The 11,954-nt window shown below is 43.1% G+C and overlaps 1 protein-coding gene across 5 annotated transcripts; it reads right to left on the bottom strand.

The window, feature by feature from the left end:
* Window positions 1-1,588: 1,588 nt before the first annotated feature.
* Window positions 1,589-11,419, bottom strand: MACIR (macrophage immunometabolism regulator). 5 transcript variants are annotated; one of them, XM_082784068.1, is made up of 3 exons: window positions 11,183-11,248; window positions 6,838-6,877; window positions 1,589-3,950 (listed from the first exon to the last, which is right to left on the bottom strand). In XM_082784068.1, exons 2-3 carry the CDS (start codon window positions 6,847-6,849, stop codon window positions 3,306-3,308), a joined length of 657 nt encoding a protein of 218 aa, XP_082640194.1. In that variant the 5' UTR covers window positions 6,850-6,877; window positions 11,183-11,248; the 3' UTR covers window positions 1,589-3,305. The 5 variants fall into 5 exon arrangements, with proteins under 5 accessions (XP_082640194.1, XP_082640196.1, XP_082640195.1 ...); XM_082784070.1 differs by lacking the exon at window positions 6,838-6,877 and having other exon boundaries at window positions 11,183-11,419; XM_082784069.1 differs by lacking the exon at window positions 11,183-11,248 and having other exon boundaries at window positions 6,724-6,841.
* Window positions 11,420-11,954: the final 535 nt, after the last annotated feature.

The following is an 11,954-nucleotide window of genomic DNA, read 5'->3' as shown; positions in this document are numbered from 1 at the left end:
CAGTTGGTCCATAACACTTAATATTAGCTCAACTCAACATTAGCTTAAGTGACCTTAACACTTTAAAAACAAACAAACACCACTGAGTCCTCTGTTTTGCCAAATGAAATAACATTTTGAAACGCATTTAGAGATTTTACGCCCAGTTTTGTGCTCTGCTTTCTTATCTCTTCAGAAACAAATTATACAGTTTGACACCAAATAGCTTCTCCAATTAGATAATAATCCTGCAGATATTATGGATTTTTTTTTTTTATATATCTTTTTATTCAGCTTATGGACTTTCTACTCTTCTAATTCTTCTTAAAAATTATATTGGCCTCTTCTCTTCTATATTTCCCCCTCTAAATAATCATTTACACTCCAACCCCTGAACTACTCAGAATCTTTCTCCACATCCAGACACCAACATCTGCATTTTGAGCAGTGTAAAACACCTCTCTCCATAACTTTGGCCTTCCAAGAACTCCCTGCAGTAGAGCAGCTTTGGAAGGCTCTAAACCCTGTCTGCTACCCACTCTGCCATACAGCCCAGTAGCCCTATTCAGCAGTTAACTGTCCCCACTTACAGTAAATAAGCTCAGCAAGAAAATAGTCTCCCAGGAACACCGATGATAAGTCAGAGCATAATAGATGGATCAAGAGAAGGTAAGTTAACACTGCATTTCCTCTAAGTGTTGTGTACAGCTGTAAATATGAACCATAACACAGCAGGAGTACCTACAATTTTTTCTCCCTGAAAAGGGAGAAAACACTAAAAAAAAAAAAAAAGGATTTCCTGCCAATCCTTCATAGTACAGTTAATAAAAATAACAGTGATGTGCCAGAACTTTAGATCTGACTCAACATCCCAGCTTATACATCTGTACTTGATACCAAATCTGCTTTGGTGATAATGGATGATTTGTGTTAGTATCCTGTATTGTTTCTGCCATCAGAATTTTGATCCTCTGAAAGATACCTTAAACTGACGATGAAATATTGTTTCTTTGAGTCTTTTTTTTTTTTTTTTTTCTCTCTTAATTTGAAGAATACTGACAACTCTGTGCTCCTGACAGGTAGTGAAGATCTCACTTTGAAAAAGTCATGTTCATATTGTTCATATTAATTTTAATAGCCAGAAACAATCTAATCTATGATTTTAACAGACTAGTGGAAGATACTAGAAACAGCAAAATAAGACCAAGACTTGAGGCTCTCAAATGCTAACACCCTATGAAAACTGCACGCATGTATCAGTCAAGCAAACAATATTTCCACGCGTGAGCACTCCGACAAACAAGTCATAGAGCAGATAAAAAAAATTACATTTTTTATGCTTGAACTTGGCAAAACAGACCAGCCACCATCCTATTAATTCAGCCAAACAATTATGACATAGGACTTCATTAGAAACATGATCAAATAATTAATAACTGCACGTCTTATTTCCTGAAACATAATACTAAAAATTAATTTCACAGAAATCCAAGCTTCCTGCTTTATACTTGTGTTTGCAAATTATTTGACTGAAGTTGTGTTTTTAAATGCCCTAATTCTCCTATACAGCAAAAGACTCCACAACAATAGGTATTTATTACACTTTTTATTTTTTTTCAGCCAGAAATACAGTTTTATATGGTATTTCAATAAATAGTGGTGTTTATTTCTTAAACAATATCCCCATCTCTTTGGCATCTGACCATATTCTGTTTTTCAAACTAAAGACTATATAGGAAGAGACCATTATTCAATACATTAAATTTGCAGAAGCATAGTTAATTTTTAAAAATACACGAGTTGTTGCAAAAATTCTAGGAAGTCTAAAAAAGAAAACCCAAACTAGTAAAATGCAGATAACCAGGCTGCCTTCATTTACAGCCATGGAGTTAACTGTCAGAATGAGAAGAACTCCTCATTTTCCACAGCACATGCACCAACTAGTGCTTCCTATTCATTCTGAACAACAAACAAATTTTTTTTTAAAAAAAGGCATTGTATCAGAAAGAAGCGATCAAATAAGTTATGTTTCAAAATAACGTGATCTTAATTTTAATTTCTACAGAGGTAATCAACCAAAACCAAGTTACACACTGCTTCAGTAATAGACTGCACCTAAAAAAAGCCTAAAGACCATTTTCCATCTTCAAACATAAGTTACTAAAATGTTTTAAATACATCTAGGAATACAGCTGTCAAAACTGCTTTTGATGTCATGTTTGGATAAAAATTTCCTAAGCAACGAAGTAAGCCAGTGTATTCAATCTACTCTGAATAATCCAGGATCATCTCTTCAAGGCTGACATAGAAATACTTTACTTGCACTCCATCAGAAAAAAATAATCTGCTTTAAAAATCTCAGTAGAAGAGTTCAGTTCTTCAAATCAACTAAATTTTCAAAGCAATGACAGTCATTTCGCACCTTCCATTAACATACGTTATAGAAATCATGATTTAAAATTAAAACATTACTGACACACCAACGCAGACATTACAGTGTATCTACCGGAATCTAAAGTGAATCCTTCATTAGGTGTCCAGATGATGTAAAAAATAAGTTCCACTAACAAAAACTCCTCATCCCCAAAAAGATTTTTTTTTTTAAATATCCCACATATGTAACCTGAAAAATTTTATAGAACAGAGGAGGCAAAGCACTTACTTCCATGCAGGAACTAAAAAAATAATTTAATAGGATTAAAGTAGCAAATTAACTAAGGTTTATTTTATGAGTAGATCTCCCCCTCATTAGCAGTGCAAGCCCAGTTTCTAAACTAGACTGTTTAAATAACAAGTGATCCAATTTATCATATTCCTCTCAACGATGAAAAACCTAAATCATACCTACATTTTACTGTAGAATACAGTAACAAAAAGTAGAAACCAAAATGCCCCCAAAATTTCAGTACTTATCCAAGAGAAGTTTCTAACATCAAGCCAAAATTAGCAACAACCAAGCAGACATCACCAATTTTTCAGTGTTAAATTACTGTAAACACTAGATCTAACTGCACAAAAAAAAATCCAAAAGCAAAAAAAAAAAAAAAAAAGCCTTTTTAAAATTTTTTGTTGTTAAAAGATGTCTAGAGAAATATCCAGCAGTTGCACTCAAGTCTGCATTAGAAGCTGCTTTCTCAGGAAAGATTTCTCCCTCCAAGTACTTCTAACACATTGCATTGTCAAGATTGCATTCAAATAAATCTTTCTGTTAACATTTAGCTGACACAACCACCTATAATATGGACAGTCGTGTACACAGTACAACAGTGGATTTTTGCAGCAACAGAGCAATGATCAGAAATTGGCTCGAAGTTTGAGACAACAGCTCATGTGTTGTTTCTCGCAAACATACGGTCCCCTCTAAGGGTAAGGTGTTGGAGCTGGTATTGTAGCACTTCTGTGTCAGCAGGTTCCTTAATGCTCATTTTGTCTAAATTGAGGTAGTCCAGAGATTTTGAGTGAGCCCTTTTACCTTTTAAAAGGCAAAGAGGCAGAGGACCATGAAGTGCCTTGTAGGGTTCACACGGTAAAGCCTTAGTGCATTTATCCCCTGAGCTGGGCATCCGCCTCCTCCTCCTCCCGTTGACGGCTGGGATCTCGTATGGCTGATAGTACCTACTTCTGGCTTTGTACAAGCGGGAGGAACGCGTGAGTCCCGAATCAAGCTGTTTGGAGCGCAAGTTAGGCCCAGCTTCCCCTTTATTCTCTTCGTTTCCCGTACGCTTCTGGGCTAATTTCAGCAGCTCCTCTCCAGTGGTGAAGCCAACCAGGTAGTTTGAATCCATGTGGAGGATCTGGTACCCCGAAACCGTCCGTCGCATGGGTGAGCAGGGCGTACTGGAGCACCGGGGCTTCTCGGCTTCCATCCTGCCCGCAGCGCTCACCTCTGCCAGCGGCACCGGGAGGGCGGATATGGCACTTCTGGACTCTCCGTTTACGTCCACTTCCATTTTAAACGCAGTGCTACCCTCCTAAAAACGAAACAGAGCTTGATCAGAAACAGAGCCTTTAACAGTTCGAGGGGCTACGGGAGAACTGCAGAAATGAAATTTCACAGAGGCCAGGAGTCACGACCAGCACTTCTCCACTCAGTCGTCTTACACACTGAGGGTGGCCTTGTAATCAAGCTATCAACCAGCACCTGTCTGCCTTTTAAAGTTATCTCAGGAGTTTTTTCAATAACACATACCATAAATATATCCCTAAATATGTTACAGACATTCGTGAGCAGTGTTGTACACAAAACAGATATCTTTTCAATCATTTTAGTCCACTTGATTCCTTACATCCCCCTCCTTTTGGGCCACCTACACCATTAGCATGTCCACAGTAGCTTCTCCCATCCTCAGCTGCATATTTTTCCCATTTACAATAGCCTCAGCAAACAAAGCTTTCAAGAAGTCTGTCTGACAGCTATGACCTCAGGCACGACCATGAAACAGACCTCATCTCCAGGGCACTGCAACATTTCCTTCTTCCAGATGTGGAAACAGCTTGTCTTAGGTGGAAAGGATGGCATCCTGATGGTTCAACAGCTGTCTTTACAGGCTCTCAGGAATTCCCCTCCAAAAAACTGTCACCTTATCCACAGCTAACCAACACCACATTGTTTACTCTGACATATTTCTGACAAAGGAAATGGTATCCTAGTGTTTAATAAATACAGCATGAGAGTCTTAAAAGTATCTTAAGAACAAACGGTGTTCTGATTTCTACAGTACCTGGTTTTTCTATTTGCTTTGGAGATAAACTGTTTTGCCCTACTTCTCCCTTCACAGCTATTCCAAATACACAGCTTGGTGCCTTTCCAGCGCAACAACTTTCTGCCACAAGCCATTACCATCTTTAACTTGGAAAGGTAAGGTTGATATCACAGCAAGTACATGCATCAGATGCCCAAGCACAGAGAAAGCTCAACTCTTCTTTGTTTTCAATGTCATTCACACAATCTCTATGCCACAGCCGTCTTCACAAAATATAAAGGTCCCACATTTCTAAATCCATGCTTCCTTCATTGTCAGCTTCACCTTTACTCTCAGTGGTAGCTTAGTGACTCCCTCACCAATGGGTTTCAGAAAAAAAACACAACAGCATAAAAAAACACAACAGCATAGCTTTGTAGTGTTTATAGGCAATGAGACTCGAAGAAAAAAAAAATCCAGTATGCAAGTGTCAAGCAGAAACAAAATTCTAAGCTGCACTATACATGACTGTTAGCACAGTAAGGTTTTCACAAATGAGACTGACTTGTAAAGTGTGCCATCACAAGTAGCAGCTTTAAAAGTTCACAAACTAGTTGCCATACTGAGGGACTTAGGCCAAAGGCAAGTGAACAAGGGTGCAAGAAGCAAGGAAGAAAAGTATCCCCACTATCTGCACACTCTGTTGAACCTTTTGGAGATAAACACAGAAAATCCCATCAAGATAACTCTCCATTCACTTCTGTTAATATAGCAGGTGAAAGTTGCGTGCAAATCAAACTCACAAAAACAAAATATCTGTCCTCATGCAAAATGTAAGCCTTTTTCCTATTTGGGTACCAGAATACAGCCTAGTCTCAAATCAACCTGCTGCTCCAGTCCTCTTGCAATAAATGAGTAAAATTACTACAGTCTTTTTTCAGCGCTTCTTATAATCATGGCTTTACTTAGGATTCTTCACTACATGCTTTACACAGCATTGCTTTTACAGATACATACACACACTTCATCCAATAAGGGTATCCGATTTAAAAATACATGTACATGTATCACAGCAGAAGATAAATGAAAATTGAAAATATCGTCATAAACCAAACACCCGATATTTTTTACTACTATATAAAAAAATCAAGAATAGGGTCCATTGTCTCTAGCGGACATTCTGAAATATATTTATGTAGTCATAAAGACTCTCAGAATAGCAGAGGCAGTTGTTTGTCTCCTGCTGTAGTAGTGTACCTGCCAGAGAGACAATAACATGGTGAGATTTCGGCCATGGCGTTATATTCATGAGAATTCCTCACGCAGCAATAACATCAGGAACCAAGGTTACTAGAAGCAATAGCATAGAAAAGTCTTGCACTGAAACTTTTGGCTACCCCATGCTCTAGCCAAGAAACATAAATATTTCTTTTAATTCCTAATTTTTACCCTGCAGATCAAAAATCTTCCCAATAAACTTTAGAAACAAACAAAAACTGTTCTGTTAAAAAATACAAACAATACTAGAAAAAGTACAACTAAATTCTAGAAGTAGAACAGTCATACAGCAAAGTTAGAAATGCATAATTATCAAGACACTTGTAAACAGCAATAACCAAGAAAAAAAAGTAAACACCTGCAACAATAATGCAAGCCCAAAGGAATGAGAGAGAGGGAAGGATGCCCCCATGGATTTCTTGAGATGAAAAAAAAACACAAAAACAACTTGAGAACTGGAGATCCCTTTCCTAAGTACAGCTTTAAACATTAATTTGTGTCAGCCTGAAAGATGGGTGTGTGCCCGGTAACAAAAAGCAATCAACTTCAAAGAGCAACCAGAAGGTGGGGGAAGAACAACGAGCCTTTACTGGCCAAAAACAGCACAAGGGAGAACCCAGAGGAGAAAAAGCCTTCAAGTCAGCAAGCTTCAGCTTGGTACCTCAGTCTGAAACTGCAGAGCTTCCACGTGCAAGCAGAACAGAAATCCGACAGACATTTGACAACAAGAGTGGCATCAGCAGCCAAATTGCAGGATTTGCTGCCATCAACATCAGAAGCTTACGGGAACAGCACTGCTCGCTGGTGCGAGGCATGACTGGCCAGCTCCACAGGCAGAGGTCCAAAACCCAGCGTGTATGTGTTCAGCTGTTCTTCCCCAAGATTTAATGTGACTTACTCGAGCTGCCATATGGCTTCAATATGCTTTGCTTCCTTATCTGGTAAAAAAGATAGAGCAACATTACTTAGGACTTCTATAAAAGAAAATCATCTGAGAGATTCACAGTGTCTTGTGAATGTAGACACCAGTACCTACAAATGTTTTTAACACTTTCTGATTCAATTTTAGGCCATTTCCATGGTTATACGACCACTACTAAGGAGACGACTACTACCAGGTTTGTTGTTTTACAATAGTGTGAGCTCGTCAGTAATTTTCTGCATCAGTTACAACACTGAAAAACAGTCCTTCAGCTTAAAAAAGGATTGGGTTTTCAGATCACAGTTGCCTTTTCTTCTCGTTTCTCAGAGAATGACAAGAGCGATGCCATTTCAATATAATTTATAATTAAAGACTTAGTGTAGAATCAAAACAAGGGGAAGATGAACAAGATGGCACGCGCTTTTCTTTGCTGCTGCTTCAAATATTTGGGAAATGTGGGAAACAACTAAAAGTAACAGCCAAGAGGGCACACTTGACCAATTTCACCAAAAGTGCTTCCAGAATACACTTCACTCCAGTAAGGTTCTACAGAATGGTAATGATTCTCTTCAAACTACAAAGCAGGCTCTGCACATAAAGTAATCTGACCCAATCCAGCCGAAGAAAGCTGGCTAAACCAAAGAAAAATGAATAGAAATACTAGCTTAACTCTTATAAATCATTTTATTTCCTCAAAGAATGTATTTGCATGTTTAGGATAGAACTTTGAGGGCAAAAACATAAAAATAAATTAAAAAAAAAAAAAAAACATTAAAAAAACCCACACACACACATTTTACATATATTGAAGCTTTCTGATTTTTGAGTATTTCACAAAGGTATCGGATGCCACTCAAGGATTAGCATGTTGCAAATAAAAACAAACAAATAAACGTGTATTGCTTACTAGCATCACACCACACTAGTTGATTGTTTGTTGTCTTGGATTAGAGCTCTGAAATGACTTGTAGCCATGTGCTCTTTCTGTACCCAAGGACACCTTTTGCCTTTTTTTCTGATCATGTTATTTTTTCTGTGAGATGTGTTACTTATATTTGTCTCCTCCTCGAAGAGACAGCGGCTCAAAAACAAAACAGCTTTAATTATTCAGTATCTAAGGAAAACAAAGAAAGAAGTGGGGTTTCCCCTGACAGTCCTAATCTTTATAAAAGCTTGCGTTATTTTGAAACCTCTACAATAAGTTGCTCTCAGAAAATGAGTCATTTCTCTGCAAGTTCCATTATTACCTATCCTCTCAACTAGAAGATGAACTAATTTGAGAAGATGCCTCGAGGACGCATTTTATTTGTTATTAGATGAGCATTAGATTTCTTCCCATCCAACTAGATTTAAAATATGAAATATATATATATATATATATTTTTTTTCCTTTTTCTCTAGATGGCAAGCCTGCAGGTAATTCCATTTATTAAGAACCACAAAGATCTGTCTTACCGATAAAATACTCTTAACATGCAGTAAGCGAGCAGCAAAAGGGGAAGTGGCAATAAATGCAGCACATCCCAACCGTGTACAGGCATCAAACACACAGGACAGAGATGTCAACTAAAGTAGTATCATTTTCGATGTCTCCCCTTCTCTGTGCTTCTGTTACTTTTAAAATACACAAAGCAATTGAAAGATACTATGATCGTCTATCAAACATCGGGAAATAACACAGCAAGTAATGTCATCCATCGTGTGTGAAGCCAACACATTGTTGATCAAGTACTTCAATCATCTCTGTTTGTGAAGGAGGGAAGTAAAAGGTCTACAGCTTTGCCCTTACAGCCTGAAAGGAAAAAAAAATCCATATACACACAGTACGTATACCTTGGAATCCCATCTTGTTTTGCTGTCATTGATGGACATGCTGATGGAATTAGGTGCTTGTTGAGCAAAGGTTTCTGGAAATAGTTATTTCAAATCTGCAATTAAAACACCTGAACTATTTACTGGAGAGGGAAATGTCGAGCTAAAATGCATCTCTAGAAAAGTAACCACAAAAGTGCCAGGTTTTGGTACACAGAGCAGGGGCAGGCAGCCCACAGACTGAGCTGTGTGCAGCTTGCAGCCCCTCCAGTGCAAGCTGGTGATACCGCTGCAGGCAGGCACTGCTGCTGCTGGCCCACGGCTGCTCTTAAACTGGCTCTTAACCCTTCAGTGGAAGGCACTTAGAAAAACATTGCTTCACCTTGCTCTTCAAGGCTCCCTGAAAAACCTGCGGTGTATCTTACAGACCAATACCTTGTTTTGTAGAGACAGGAAAAGGGTGTGGGGGAAAAGAAATCTCAGAACAAGCCCATGAAAGGTATTGGTAAACTGTTCACATTCTTTGTCAACACTTTTTCATTCCTTAAGAAATACCAAACTTTTCTAAGCCAAAGAAAAAGCGACCGAAGCAACATTAAATTGCCGCATCCCATAAGACAACATTCAGACAGAGAATGAAAAAAATAATCTGTTAAGCTGTGTTCTAATATAAACATATGAAAATGAAATTATGCACGGGATATATGTCACAACCCCACAAGCCTCAGGAAACTCAGAGGATCGGATACAACTGCAGCAGCAGAGCCAGCGTGGTGACTTCAGGATGAGATGCAGGACAGTCCCCTCTGCAGCTGCAAGAACAACGTGAGGGCAGCACCTGGCAGGCTGGTGGGAAGGAAGGGCGCTGCCCTGGTGGGCAGGCAATGGAGAAACCCCTGAGCCAGGTGGTACAACCATCGGGTACACCACGTGCTGTGAGCAGGACAATGGGCTGCTACGTGCTCTGCAAAAGAAGGTTGCTTCCACCTGCCTCCTGCAAGAGCCAGTTATCTATTTTGTTAGCTCTTGTTATTAATTCAGCCCTAAACAGACAACAAGTATGGCCATCCTTACAAGCACCCTTACAGACAGCAGAGGATGGTGAATGAGTTACTGAGGAAGGACGAGCGACTGGCTTGCCGTGACAGCCCACAGGCCAGGCCAGCCTGACACAGCTCGCGCCTGCACAGATGGGATTTCAGGAGCGGGTCCAGGCTGATGAATTTTGTATAAGCAGACTGAGCAAGCAGGAAAAGTAAATGAAACTGGAGGGAAAGAAGGCCATGTAATCCCTCCTCGCCAAGTAATACCAGATGAAGGTGTTTAACAGAGAGTGATGTTTCTTAAACTGGTACGGCCCTTGCAGCTGGCGATGCCCCTTCCTTGCTGGTTGGAGCCACAGACGAGTGCTGCCCCCTGACCCACCCTCGTTACGGGGATGCTCCCATCCAGCACGAAATGGCCGCTCCCTACCGCTGCTCAGCTAAAGCCTGAGCCCTGTGACACCTGTAAGGAAGCTGACACACGGTGTGACACAGATCACTTTGCTCTTCAGCTAGTAAGAACTGAAGTTTAAGTACAACACTGCAATAACAAAGGCTATGTTTCCCTGTACCTTTGATTTTCACCTTCTCGCTAGCCAAAAATTCATTTTCAAAAAGTCATCTTCTCTCAAGTTTCAGGTGAGCTGACTTGGGGGTATAAAACAAAAAAAAAGGCTCATCTAAAAATTAAACTGCCTTTTAAATAAGAAAAACAGACAACTTTTATTTATTTATTTATTTATTAATTAATTTTAAAGACAAGTTTTAGAAGCATGATGGATTTCGTCGAAGAGGCACCGACTTTTGCCTTTAAAAACCCCGAGCTGCTGGCGGCAGCGGGGTGCCCGCTGCTCCTCCGTCAGAGCGGGGCGGCAGCACCGCGCTGCCGTGCTGGGAGCGGGGCTCTGCATGCAGCGCCCTGGAGCCGCCGCCGTACACAAACACAGCGCGGTGCGTCCAGGTCCGAGTAGGCAAGGCAAAGCGATCTCTGCAGATCTCTGCGACTGCATTTGCCGGCCGGCGGTCAAACAACACGGCGCGCTCCGCAAGTTACGGGGGAAACGCCACGCGTAATCCACGCGGTGCGCTCTGTCGGATCTGCCCTGCGTGTGTGCTCAGCCCAAGCTCTGCCAGCGCCGGGCTCTTTGTCCCGAGGGGACGCAGCCCGCAGCGGGCACCCAGGCGCCTGCAGGAGAGGTGCCATCCACCACCCCCGTACCCCGCAGGTCGCTTCCCCGCCCGCAGCCCCTCACCGGGCTCCTTGCAGCCGCACGACCTCGCGGGCCTCGCCTCCCTCCATCCCAACCCCTCCTCCATCTTCAGCGCCCTTCCCCGAGGAAGAGGAAAATCAGAAACAAAACCCGAGCGCCCCGCAAGCAGCGCGCTCCCGAGGGGCGGCAGGGGCACAGCCAGCGCGGCGGGGCCGCCCCCAGCCCGCCGCCCCCCGGCCCGCGGCCGCCTCCTACCTGAGCTCCAGGGCGGCGCCGAGGCTGGCGGCGGAGCAGCCGGGGCCCCGCTCGGCTCCGCTCCGCTCCCTTCGGCTCGGCTCGGCCCGGCCCGGCCCGGCCCGGCGCGGCCCTGCCCCGCCCCGCTCTCGGCGCCGGGGGCGGGACGCGGCGGCAGCGTCGGGCCCGGCCCCCCCCCTGGCGGCCGCCCGCGCCCCGCCTCGCCTCGGACCCTGCCCGCGCCGCTCGCCCCTGAGGGAGCCGCGGGGCTCCGCGGGGCCGCCCCGGACAGGCGCAGGGCGGAGGGGGCCGTGGGGACCCCCCCGGCCGTGGCAGAGACGGGGGGAGCGGGAGGAAGCGCGGCGGCAGGGCCTGAGCGCCCCGGTGCGGGTTCCCCCTGCGGGTGACCCTGCGGAGCTGCAGGGCTGGGGCGGGAGCCGCCGGGGGAGCTCTGCTTACAGTCATCGAATGGTTGGGGTTGGAAAAGCCCTCCAGGATCATCTGGTACAACCACCACCCTACCACCAGGGTCACCCAGTAAACCATGTCCCCAAGCACCGCGTCCAACCTTTCCTTGAACATCCCCAGGGACGGTGACTCCACCACCGCCCTGGGCAACCCGTCCCAGTGCCTGACTGCTCTTTCTGAGAAGAAGTGTCTCCCCATTTCCAACCTGAACATCCAACGGCATGACTTGAGGTCATCCCCACTTATCCTATCACTAGTTATGTGCAAGAAGAGGTCGACCCCCAGCTCTCCACACCTTCCTTTCAGGTAGCTGTAGAGAGCAATG

This window comes from Aythya marila (assembly GCF_965140915.1).
Source record: "Aythya marila genome assembly, chromosome: Z".
NCBI lineage: Eukaryota > Metazoa > Chordata > Aves > Anseriformes > Anatidae > Aythya > Aythya marila.
The sequence above is the reverse complement of the archived record's forward strand: the minus strand, read 5'-3'. Positions and strand labels throughout refer to the sequence as shown.